Consider the following 13,585-nt stretch of genomic DNA (forward strand, 5'->3'; position numbering starts at 1 on the left):
TATCAATAATACAGTAATAAACTGTTCGTGCAAGACACCTCCATATTCAGGGGAAAATGTGTGAAACTCTCCAAAGATTTTTCTCATTCATGCCCATCAAGTCTGTGCTGTACTAGTCGCTTTTGGCTGAAGAAGTTAGTTCTAGCTCTTCTTTGTTGGATTTTTTTTTTTTAATTAAACATTATATATTTATTAGACTGTGCCAGGTCTTAACTGCAGCATGTGAGATCTTCCATCTTTATTGCAGCATGTGGCATATGGGATCTAGTTCCCTGACCAGGGATCAAACCTGGACCCCCTGCATTTGGAGCACAAAATCTTAGCCACTGGACGATCAGGAAAGTCCAGGGATTTCTTTTTATGTTCACCAGTTCCCAACATAAGTAAATTTCCCTCTACACATTTGAAATGTTTAAGAGAAAAAGAAGCTACAGTTTAATCTTTGGAAGATAAATCTTAACCTCATGATCTGCATAAAAAAGGTCAATGTGCAGATAATCTCAAAGTAGAGGAGAGAACCCTGCCCCTGAAATAAGCACCCTAACCACTCCATGGTGTGATCACTCACCTAGAGCCAGACATCCTGGAATGTGAAGTCAAGTGGGCCTTAGGAAGCATCACTACGAACAAAGCTAGCGGAGGTGATGGAATTCCAGTTGAGCTATTTCAAATCCTGAAAGATGATGCTGTAAAAGTGCTGCACTCAATATGCCAGCAAATGTGGAAAACTCAGCAGTGGCCACAGGACTGGAAAAGGTCAGTTTTCACTCTAATCCCAAAGAAAGGTAATTTCAAAGAATGTTCAAACTACCACTCAATTACACTTATCTCACACGCTAGTAAAGTAATGCTTAAAATTCTCCAAGCCAGGCTTCAGCAATACATGAACCATGAACTTCCAGATGTTCAAGCTGGTTTTAGAAAAGGCAGAGGAACCAGAGATCAAATTGCCACCATCCTCTGGATCATCGAAAAAGCAAGAGAATTCCAGAAAAACATCTATTTCTGCTTTATTGACTATGCCAAAGCCTTTGACTGTGTGGGTCACAATAAACTGTGGAAAATTCTGAAAGAGATGGGAATACCAGACCACCTGACCTGCCTCTTGAGAAACCTGTATGCAGGTCAGGAAGCAACAGTTAGAACTGGACATGGAAACAACAGACTGGTTCCAAATAGGAAAAGGAGTACGTCAATGTATATTGTCACCTGCTTATTTAACTTCTATGCAGAGTACATCATGAGAAACACTGGGCTGGAGGAAGCACAAGCTGGAATCAAGATTGCTGGGAGAAATATCAATAACCTCAGATATGCAGATGACATGACCCTTATGGCAGAAAGTAAAGAACTAAAGATCCTCTTGTTGAAAGTGGAAAAGGAGAGTGAAAAAGTTGGCTTAAAGCTTAACATTCAGAAAATTGAGATCATGGCATCTGGTCCCATCACTTCATGGCAAATAGATGGGGAAACAGTGGAAACAGTGGCTGACTTTATTTTGGGGGGCTCCAAAATCACTGCAGATGGTGACTGCAGCCATGAAATTAAAAGACGCTTACTCCTTGGAAGGAAAGTTATGACCAACCTAGACAGTATATTAAAAAGCAGAGACATTACTTTGCCAACAAAGTTCTGTCTAGTCAAGGCTATGGTTTTTCCAGTGGTCATGTATGGATGTGAGAGTTGGACTATAAAGAAAGCTAAGCACTAAAGAATTGATGCTTTTGAACTATGGAGAAGACTCTTGAGAGTCCCTTGGACTGTAAGGAGATCCAACCAGTCCATCCTAAAGGAGATCAGTCCTGGGTGTTCATTGGAAGGACTGATGCTGAAGCTGAAACTCCCAATACTCTGGCCACCTCATGTGAAGAGCTGACTCACTGGAAAAGACCCTGATGCTGGGAAGGATTGGGGGCAGGAGGAGAAGGGGACGACAGAGGATGAGATGGCTGGATGGCATCACTGGCTCCACGGACATGGGTTTGGGTGGACTCTGGGAGTTGATGATGGACAGGGAGGCCTGGCATGCTGCGGTTCATGGGGTCAGAAAGAGTCAGACACGACTGAGTGACTGAACTGAACTGAACTGAACCACTCCAATGGGGCTACTGCTAAGTCACTTTAGTCGTGTCCGACTCGTGTGCGACCCCATCCCTGGGACTCTCCAGGCAAGAACACTGCAGTGGGTTGTCATTTCCTTCTCCAATGCATAAAAGTGAAAAGTGAAAGTGAAGTCGCTCAGTCATGTCCGACTCCCAGCGACCCCATGGACTGCAGCCTACCAGGCTCCTCCGTCCAAGGGATTTTCCAGGAAAGAGTACTGGAGTGGGGTGCCATTGCCTTCTCCGCCAATGGGGCTAAGTTCCCTTGAAATTGGGAAGCTGTCTGTAAAGCCGAAGCTGAGAGCCCAGACTCAGAGTCAAGCTGCCCAAGGTCAAACCCCAGGCCTGGCACTTACCAACTGGGTGATCTTCATTTCTGCAACAATAATTCAATGCCCTGTGCATCACTTCTAAAGTTTATTCAAATGCATGAGGAGGGACACGTAGGGCTGCGGCGTGGGAGGTACAAACTATTTAATATAAGATAGGCTCCAGACTTCCCTGGTGGTCCAGTGGCTAAGACTCCATACTCCCAACGCAGGGGCATGGATTCAATCCCTGGTTAGGGAACTAGAATCCACATGCCACAAGTAAGAGTTTGCAATGCTGCAGCTAAAGATCCAATGTCCTGCAATGAAGATGGAAGATCCCTTGTGCCCCAGCTAAGACCTGGCACAGTCAAATAAATAAATAAAAATTTTTAAAAAGAGAGGCACAAGGCTGCATTGTACCACACAGAGAATATAGCCAATGTTTTGTAAATGGAAAGTAACTTTTAAAAATTGTATAAATTTTTAAAATTTTTTAAATATATTGCATTAAATGATTTGAGTTTCTCCAGGAAACTCAATGAATTTGAATATAAAGCAGATACATTCTGCCCATCATCAAAACTCCTGGTAGGAGCCGAAATTGCAAACTCAGCTCCAAAACATCAAGGATAAATGTGCCAGGAGACAGAGGCACTGGGGCCATTGTTAACCCTACTTGATACTGATAATACAGTCACAGACCCAAGACCCCAGTGAACCACCAGGACCTTGCCCTCAGCAGGGCTTGATGGAGAGGAGAGGTGAGAGGTGGCCCACAGAGGAGAAGGAAGCTTGCAGGCGTGTTTACTGAGGGAGGAAGTCGGTAGGCTCACAGACCTACTCTGGCTCATTCCAGGGTTTCTCCGCGTGGCGCCAAAACAATTCCAGAATGTTAGTTCTTCATTAGAGATGCTAAAGACAGAAAGGAACAAAAGATCTAATTAATATTGAAATCAGAGTGATGCTGATGGAACAAAAGGTTGGGGATGTAGCAATAGCTATCCTCTGGCCAACAGGAAATATATGACACATCTCCCATCAGGATGGAACAATAAAAGTCCAAATTACCAGCATAAAGAAGGACAAAATTAGGCAATAACATCCAAGCTGCCTGACGACTTATTCTTAGCTGCCTGGCTCCTGGTGATGGGTGAAGGGAAGGAAATTCATGCCCAGAAATAGAGGAACAGTGTTTTCTGGAGGAATGTTTGCCAAGTGTTGCTGAAAGAGAGAGAAATGGGCTTAAACCACTCTAGGATTTCTCTCCATCTCCTGATAAAATTAGGATCCATCTGAGGGTTTCTCTGGAAGCTTGTTGGAGCCCATGGAGACAAGGACCCTTTCAAGGTAAGTCAGTGCAGAGAGACTGCTCTGAACCCACTTCACCACCATCATGGGGTCCCCACAAGGTCCTCAACCCCACTCTCACCTGTGACCAGGCCCCATCTTTCATTAGCGAACCTGCTCCTACAGCACAGGACACATGGAGAAGGTGAGAATGCCTTCAACTGGATGATGTGCGAACATTTAAAAGTCACATCAAGCATAAAAATCTGGATTTTCAGAAACATCTGTCTTTAATTCTGTCTTTAAATGAGAAGAAGTAGGAAGGGACTATTTATCTACTTTTCCACACCATATATTTGGACACGAAATGTACTAATATTTATGCACAACCTAGACACTTAAACTTCTCCAGCCTCAGTTTTCTGGGCTGCAAAATGGGATAATATTGGGACCTACTCTGTGGGGCTGCTAGGTACACTGGAGGCTATAATGTGTTTAAAATCAGGGAACAGAGTCTGGCATAGTGTCACCATGGGCTGTGGTGGTTGTCACTGCTCCTTCTAACAGACGCTTCAGGGCAGGAAGAGAAGTAAGACATGGACCTGCCCTCAAGGGGCAAGCCTGCCACCCGCACAAGGACACACAATGCACTGAGTCCCTACACACATGTCTACATGGGGGACAGAAGGCGAAGGCTGCAGCATGAGGCAGGGGATGTGCGCTGGAGATGCAGAGCGGCAGGAAGAAGGTGGCAGCACAGGGCCGGTGCACCTGACCCAAGTCCAGAAGACAACCGCGCTTTCTCCAGATACAGGAAGTGGCGAGGGTTGCTGGGCCCAGGAAGCAGCACGAGAATAGGAAAAGATGCACAAAACCGCACAGAGGAAGGTAGAAATGAGAGAAGGGGAGAAATCAAGTCTAGATGTATCTCTGGATACACCTTCACCTCAAGTCATCATGGCTTCTTTGGTTGCATGTCAATGTATTAATATTTCTCCCTTTTGGCTTAAGATAGTTGGATTTGCATTTCTATTGTTGTTTTTGTTTAGTAGCTCAGTCATGTCCAACCCTTTGCAAATCCATGGATTGTAGCCTGCCAGGCTCCTCTGTCCATGGGATTCTCCAGGCAAGAAAAACTGGAGAGGGTTGCTATTTACTCCTCCAGGGGATCTTCCCAACCCAGGGACTGAACCCGAGTCTTCTGTGTCTTCTGCACTGGGAAGCCTTGAATTTCTATTACTTGCAACCAAAACAAAGCAAAGCTCACCAATGCAGGATTTCACCCCAGGCCTGCAGATCCCACTACCTACCACACCTGTCCAATCCCCTCCACCTGAATCGTTATGTCTCTGGTTCAGTGGCATCAATTCATACCACCTCTCTAAGGATCATGTTCAGGACATGCCCACCCTGCTACCTCATGCCTCTGTGAATCCAACCACTTAAGAAAATCAGGTCACACAGCATTTTGCAGGGGCTACCTGATAATCTAAGAAATGCAGTTGCTCTCTCGAAGCTTCCTGCATCGTCCAGAGGTGACATTGGGCTCTGTTTAGTGAACCCACATCAGCAGCAGAAAACTTTATGTTTTATTTTCAACAGCATATCTGCTGCCTACCCTTGCCCTTTGCAGACCAAGTTTGGAAATAAAGACCTTCCCTGGGGCACAGAAGGCTTTAAAATGTTAATTCCCTTTTATGAGGCCTTTAGCATCTCATTATTGCAAGTCCAGCTGATATCAGAAGGCTGGAAACTTAATTATTGCAGCCAAAAGTTGGAGGGTACCCTCTTCAAGATCAGCGTGAGTTTACATTGATTTCTCTCCAAGCGTGAAAGAGTTCATCGCCTGCTGGTGACGTACGCCAGGCTTCTGTGGTTCTGGAGACCACAGCTCGCTGACAAACAATACAACTACTGACAGATGAAAACAGGAGGCCATCACTTAGTCAGGAAGATAGACGTTCAAAGATTAAATCATAATTACAACATGGAAATTGCATTTTTCTTCCTTTCTCTGAAGACCTTTAAAGAAACTTAGCAAAGAACAGAAAATGTGTTGTTTCTGAAAGCATGTTGCTGCTGCTCAATTGCTCAATCATACCTGACTCTCGGTGACCCCATACACTGAAACCTGCCAGGCTCCTCTGTTCATGGGATTTCCCAGGCAAGAGTACTGGAATGGGTTGCCATTTCCTCCTCCAGAAGACCTTCCCGACCCAGGGATCGAACCCGTGTATCTTGCATCTCCTACACTGGCAGGAGGATTCTTTACCACTGCACCACCTGGGAAGCCTTTCTGGCAGCATAAAGACCCCCAGAGCTGTCCAGATCTTAATTTTCAGAATATGTCACTTTACATGGGGGGTGGAATTGTGACCCCAAAATGATACATGCATGTTCTAGCCCCTGGCACCATGAATGTGACCTTATTTGGAAACAGGGTCTTTTAAACATACTTCTTTATTTATTTATTTTATTTGATGTGCCAGGTCTTAGCTGAGGCACCTGGGAGCCTCGATATTCATTGCAGCATAGCAGACCTAGTTCCCCAACTGGGGAGTGAGCCTGGGGCCCCTTGCATTGGGAGCTTGGAGTATTAGCCACTGGACCACCAGGGAAGTCCCTGGAAACAGGGTCTTTGCAGATATAATTAACCTAAGGATCTTGAGACAAGATCATTCTGAATTAGGATGGCCCCTAAATCCAATGACAAGTGCCCTTATAGGAGAATAAGGTCACACGGAGACACAAGGGCAAGACATGTGAAGATAGAGGCAGAGACTGCAGGGATATGGGTACGAGTCCAGGAACACTTGGAGCCACCAGAGGCTGGAAGAGGCCAGGAAGGATCCTCCCCTAGAGCTTCTGGAGGAAGGGAGGCCCTGGCCACACCTTGATTTCAGACTTCCACCCTCCAGAACTGTAAGAGAACAAACTTATGTTGTTTCAAGCCACTGAGTTTGTGGGAACCTATTAGGGCAGCTCCAGGAAACTAATACATGTGGCAAAGAGACTGCAGATGTAACTGAGAAAAGAACCTTGAGATGAAAGGAGTATCTGGGTCCATGGTCTCCAACCTTTTTGGCACCAGGGTCCAACTTCATGGGAAATAATTTTCCATAGACCAGGAGTGGAGGGGATGGTTTCAGATGATTCAGCACATTATGTTTATTGTGCACTGTGTTTCTAATCTAATGTTGCTGCTGATCTGATAGGAGGTACCGGTTCTGGAACCCAGAGGTGGGGAGCCCGGAGTTGGGCTATCCAGGTGAGCCTAAAGGTCCTTATTAGAGACAGGCAGGAGGGTCAGAGTCAGAGAAACAGAGGTGATGATGGAACTAGTGGTCAGAGAGAGAGAGATTTGAAGATGCTACAGTGTTGACTTGGAAGAGGGGGCCATAGTCAGGAAATGAAGGCAGTCTCCAGAAGCTGGAAAAGGCAAATAGATTTTCTGCTAGAGCTTCCAGAAGCAAGGTAGCCCTGCCAAGCAACCCATTTTAGGGTCCTGACCTCCCATCCTATCAGATAATAAATGTGCATTGTTTGAAGCTACTAAGTTCATGTTGATTTGTTACAGCACCAAGAGGAAATGGATACATAGGCCTTCCAGGTTATGAGGATGGAAACAAAAGTCTTTCAAATTCAGAAAAAGTCAATTATCAACTGACTTCATGATGGGAAAGCCACAGGAATGATACTTCGAATGATACTTTACTACTAGTTCATAAAGGTGCTCCCCATGGGGTCAGCATTTGAACTGACATCACCTGTCTGAAAGCTTACCAACCCCCAAAACTCACTCGCTCTGCATTATTTTTATTTATGCTGAGCCCAAGCAGTTCCCTTTTGACTTCCAGTCTTGGAATCTAAAAAGTACAAATCTACTCCGTATTCCAGAGGATGGTCCTTGAAAGACTTCAAAAGAGCTGCCATATCCTCCTCTTCACCTCTCCCTGGGCCTTTTCTTCTCATCACCGGGCTCAACACTCACATTTCCTTCAATCATTTCTCCTGCGGTTTGATCTCAAGGACTCTCAGCCCCTCAGACACTGTTTGACAGAACACAATCCAATTTCCAGCTTTCCTCTTCTGCCTAGAAAGACATGGAATTCTCTATCAGAGTGACAAGTGACATCTATCACCCGTGACTTATAGAGACCAGGGGATAAGAAATAGCTCCCTTATCTCTGAAACCTACTATTAGAAAACCAACAGCACAAGTGTAGTGAGAAATCACAGATGTCCCTCTGCCTCTGTCAGGGAGACGAGAGGGAGGGTTGGAGACTGTGCTGATCTGGGGGCAGGGACTGACACACAGGGGTATCCGTTGGTCACTTCCAGGTCGAGGGTCACAGGGAGCAGTGTGGGCCCAGGGCCACCTGACCTTGTGAGTTTCATAAGAACCTGGAAATCCAGGTGTCTATGTCATTAGCCAATTTTTACAGGGTGGCAGCGAACTAAATAAGCAGAGGCACACCCCTGAATCAGATGCAGCCCCCAGTCTGCCCGCCCGGGGCCTCTGTTCCGGGGTCACACACCCATTAATGCCAACAAAAATTATATCAGCCTGCGGCAGTCTCTTCAGACAGGTGGTCCCACAGGGAATCAGAGCCATGACCGTGTAACACCTTTTAATGGAGTTTAATCTGTAAAAATACTGAATCACCATGCTGTACACCCGAAACTAATATCATATTGTAAACCAACTATGCGTCCATTAAAAATACAGTTGGTTCATCAGATCTCACTGTGAACAAAAGCGCCACGGTTTCTTGCACACACACACACACATGCACACACAATTAATACACATCTTCTATTTTTGTTTTTAACATGGAAGTAGTTGTTAGCTTACAATGTGACATTGATCCCTTCCAATCTTGCCAAGGTTCCAGCCCTTTAAAATCCTTTATGTTCTCAGATTCAGTTGCCCCAAAGTCCCAAGTCAAATAAGCCAACTGGACATCACCACAATTGACACCTTTCTAAATTCATTCTTTCTCCCTTACCTAAGTCACCATCCCAACACTCAGAATTTCCATCACGTGACGATCTTTGGTGAAACCTGCACAGCTCTCCCTGGGGAGGCACACAGAGTCTCCTGGACCATGAAGAAGTGACAGAATAACCCTCCACAGACCAAGGGTGTCTCTCAAGGAACATCCACATCTTTGGGGTGCCCCTGGGTGATGCTGAGGCCAGAGGACAGCTCTGAGGATGACACTGTACACCTTAGTGTTGTGACAAAATGCACGACAAATATTGACATGAGAGCTGTGACAAGTGCATCACAGCCATTTAATGAATCCCCCTCCACTGAGCCAGGCCCCGGAATCTGCAACAGAGCCTGGGCTCCCCTACAAAAAAAACATATTATGGCAGCTCTGAGCTTCGTGATGTGCACGCTCTGGTTTGCCAAGATCAGGCCACAATTTGCTAGAAGAAAGATCCCACCTTCATGTGGCCACGAAAGTGACAGGTGAACCAAAAACTACTGCTTCCCAAAGCAATTCCTCTATCAGGTAGGACAGAGGATAATCTTAGTATATTTCTGGGAAGGGGAAGTAACCAAGTACAAGGCAACAATGGGAACCATGAACTTGGCCTTGCCTATGTAGGGTAGAGCTCTCCAGGACAGGAGAGTGAGGGTCCTGCTTTGGGGGGCTCCATAGCAGGCTCTCAGGAAGGGATGTGGCTGAGGGGACTACAAAGCTGAGCCATCCGTTGGAGCCCATGGTGGCATAATCACACAGATGCCATCTCCAGGCGCCATCACTAATGTCTCCTTTCTGGAATGATGGGGAGGGGGATGGTAAATAACATGTGTTGTCAAAGGCAACCAAGGACAATGAATCAATATTTTCTCATTCTCCGCAGATGAATTTGTATGACTTGGCTCAGATCTTTCTAGAGTCTGAATATAGAAGGCTTCAGATTTGTTTAATCAAACCTGCCCATGGAGTCCAAGACCTGCCAGGATTAAAGATTAATTTTTTCTTAATTTTAATTAGAACGCACATCAATTCTTCCTTATCAAAAAAGCCATCTCTGGCTTAAGGCATAGCTTCCTGCAGGTCACCATGAGAAGGAATCAAGCCCTCCCAGATCTTGTCCACCACAGGGAAACCCTTGCAGGATTTTCTGTCCATCTCAAAGTTCTTTAGATGAAGACCAAGTTTCATTCAACTTCTGAACAGCAGCCAGTAGAATGGAAAGAAAGCAGAATTCAGCATTACTGTGTTTTTTAAAATTAATGAAGACACAGGACCTAGGAGCTCCCTTAGCAGCTTAAAGGAGAAAGGATGGCTCTAAAGATGGAAGTCCTTTCTCCTGGGGTTCTGAGCTGCAAAAGGAAACTGCCAACCAGTGAGCCAAGAAAAAATTGGCAGAAACTCTGAATTCAGTGATTCAAACAGACCCCTGCAAAGAATATGGGAAAAAAAAAATCATGGGCTGGTTCCTGGCTGAATTTGGAGCCATAAATCCAGCTAATTGGACGGAAAATGCAGCAGAAATAATCCATGACCTGATTCTCCAAACTGTGAGCTGTGTCCCACTGATTCCCCAGCGAAGTTGGGGGCACAGGGATGGACTTTTTAAAAAGTTAATCATTATTTATTTTCACGTATATTAAGAAAAAATTAGTACATCAAGCTAATGGGTTTTACAATGGATTTTATTGTCTTCTAGTGAGACATTTAAGATATTTAATGTTGAAAAAGTAAGGCATTTAAAGAAAATATGTTGAGTAAATTACATTATTTGGCACAGGAAGTTGGCAAAAATTGAGAAGATGGCAGGTAGATTGCTAAACTTCGGAAAATACTGTCCTATGAGAAAAAGAAGGAGAAGAGAGGCCCCCTCCTCCATCCCGGGGGAGGGAAACAGCACGCCCAGATGCCTCTGATCCCAGGCGAGTCCCTGTCATTACTCACTCCCTCCTCAGCATCCCCATTGCTCCCTCCTCAGCACCCTTATCACTCCCTATCAGCACTCCCATTGCTCCCCATCAGCATCCCCATCATCTCCATCAGTACCCCCATTGCACCCCATCACTCCATCCTCAGCATCCCCATCACTCCCCATCAGCACCCTCATGACTCCCCCCTCAGCACCCCATCACTCCCCATCAGCACCCTCATCACTCCCTCCTCAGCACCCCCATCACTCCCTCCTCAGCACCCACACTGCTCCCCATCAGCATCCCCATCACTCCCCATCAACACCCCATCACTCCCCAACAGCATCCCCATCGCTCCCTATCAGCACCCTCATCACTCCCTCCTCAAAACCCCCATATTGCTCCCCATCAGCACCCCCATCGCTCCCCATCAGCACCCCCATCGCTCCCCATCAGCACCCTCATTGCTCCCTCCTCAGCATCCCATCACTCACCATCAGCATCCCATCACTCCCCATCAGCATCCCATTACTCCCCATTAGCATCCCCATCACTCCCTCCTTAGCACCCCCATCGCTCCCTATCAGTACCCTCATCACTCCCTCCTCAAAACCCCCACATTGCTCCCCATCAGCATCCCCATCGCTCCCCATCAGCACCCCCATCACTCCCCATCAGCATCCCCATCACTCCCCTCTCAGCATCCCCATCGCTCCCCATCAGCAACCCCATCGCTCCCCATCAGCACCCCCATCACTTCCCATCAGTATCCCCCATCGCTCCCCCATCAGCATCCCCATCGCTCCCCTCTCAGCACCCCCATCGCTCCCCTCTCAGCATCCCCATCGCTCCCCATCAGCACCCCCATCGCTCCCCATCAGCTCCCCCATCGCTCCCTCCTCAGCATCCCCATCGCTCCCCATCAGCACTCCCATCGCTCCCCATCAGTATCCCCCATCGCTCCCCCATCAGCATCCCCATCACTCCCCTCTCAGCATCCCCATCGCTCCCCGTCAGCACCACCATCGCTCCCCGTCAGCATCCCCATCGCTCCCCGTCAGTATCCCCATCACTCCCCTCTCAGCACCCCCATCACTCCCCTCTCAGCACCCCCATCACTCCCCTCTCAGCACCCCCATCGTTCCCATCAGCATCCCCATTGCTCCCTATCAGCATCCCCATCACTCCCTCCTCAGCATCCCCATCGCTCCCCATCAGTATCCCCCATCACTCCCCCCTCAGCATCCCTATTGCTCCCCATCAGCAACCCCATTCAGGTTCTGCCCTTGGGAGCCTGGGATGCTTAGAGCAGCCGTGTGACAGAACGTGAAAGAAAGGACCAAACGCGCATCTGGAAGTAAAACCTGTTGTACCTTGATGACGTCTTCATCCGCAGACCTGCATTCCATAGCCTCTGACACGTCCACCACCGAACCATCCTCTTGAACTGCCACCACCTTGACGGGAACTGAAACAACCTTTCCAGTGAGACCATGAACTGCCACCACCTTGACGGGAACTGAAACAACCTTTCCAGTGAGAATGGCCGTGTTCAGAACCTCCGAGTCCTGCACAAGAGAAAAGAGGACTGTGTCAGCTACAGGCACGCCCGTGAGTCCCAGGAGGAGTGACCATCAAGCTACCTCCGACCTTAGCAGTTGCTCTACAATTTAAAAAAATGTCTGTGCCCTCCAGACACCCCTCACACACAGCGCAAGCGTCCTTTTTGATACTGGCCAAATCTTTGGTAAACGATGCTGTACTTTCAGAGCTTATTCACATAGTGAACACAGCCTTCATTTTAGTTTCAAATTAGAAAAGACAGCAGCACACAGAGCAGAAGAGAACTGGAGGCAGACTGTAAGCCTCCACACTCCTGAGATGATCACCAACCCGAGATGATCACCAAGATCACCGTCTTTCCTCAAACCACTAAGCACCCCCAGAAATTTCCCAGCCAAGCTCAGGTATCGTGAAACCAACACCATGTTAATTTCTCTCCTCCTCTGACATCACTCATAGTTTTGTAGGTTCTGTCTTCCTAACTTATCTCCCATCTGTCAAATTCTTTATTTTTTTTCCTTTTTTAAATTGCAGCGGCACTGGGTGGTGAGGGGGCTTTTCTAGTTGTGGAGCACTCTGGCTCCGTAACTGTGGTGGACTGGAGTTTTAGTTGCCCAGCCTCAGATGGAATCTTAGTTCCCCAGCCAAGATCCAACCTGTCCTCTGCATTAGCAGGCAGATTCTTAATCACTGGACCACCAGGGAAGCTCCCTCATCTGTCAATATCCTGTCAACTCCAGGATCAGTTCCTCCATGGAAGGAGAATCCCCCCACTCAGTAACTACCACTGGCCCCTAACTGACCTTCCTGTGTCCACAGTCTTCAGAGCAGTCGGAAATTTTTTTTTTAAGTTTTTATAGAATTCAGATAATTTCTCTCCTAGATTAAAACTCTTTGAAAGCATCCTAGGGTTCTTAAGATGAAGTCCAAACTCACAGATGTGTAGGGACCTGAACTTCGTCCACCTCCCTAGTTCCCTCTTGCCCCATTCCTGCTGTCCGTCATTAGTCAAGCCTCAAGGGGTCTTTTCAGTTCTTCCAAGAGTAAACCCCATTCATGCCTTCTGCCCTTACATACGCAGAGCTCTCCAACCCCAAATATGCCTCACTGTTGCTTCCATCCTTCATGGACATCCTTCCATGTCCACTTCTTTTGAGAAATGGGGCTTTTCTGCCAGTTACAGTGTGAGTTAGCACTGTATTATCATCTGTCGTAGCATCTAGTCTGTCCTGCAAGGTAATAACCATAGCTGTCACTGTATATTTATTTTGTGTTTACGTTTTAATCTCTGGCTACTCATTAGGCTGTGAACTCCCCAAGGGTCCCACTCTCCTATCCATGAATGTGACTTGGATGGTGCTGACCCACGCCATTAAATCAGGCTTCACAAATGAGCAGATGAACCAAATGTGGTCCATCAA

At 46.9% G+C, this 13,585-nt stretch overlaps 1 protein-coding gene across 1 annotated transcript in view; it reads right to left on the reverse strand.

Annotated features, from left to right (window-relative positions):
• Positions 1 to 13,585, reverse strand: part of TMEM132B (transmembrane protein 132B) — a 229,058-nt gene that overhangs the window by 29,578 nt on the left and 185,895 nt on the right. The window contains exons 4-5 of the mRNA XM_043489046.1: positions 12,131 to 12,169; positions 11,975 to 12,079 (exon numbers count right to left, since the gene is read on the reverse strand). Coding sequence (XP_043344981.1) covers positions 11,975 to 12,079; positions 12,131 to 12,169 — 144 coding nt within the window. The remainder of the gene's footprint in view (positions 1 to 11,974; positions 12,080 to 12,130; positions 12,170 to 13,585) is intronic.

This window comes from Cervus canadensis, chromosome 1 (assembly GCF_019320065.1).
Source record: "Cervus canadensis isolate Bull #8, Minnesota chromosome 1, ASM1932006v1, whole genome shotgun sequence".
NCBI lineage: Eukaryota > Metazoa > Chordata > Mammalia > Artiodactyla > Cervidae > Cervus > Cervus canadensis.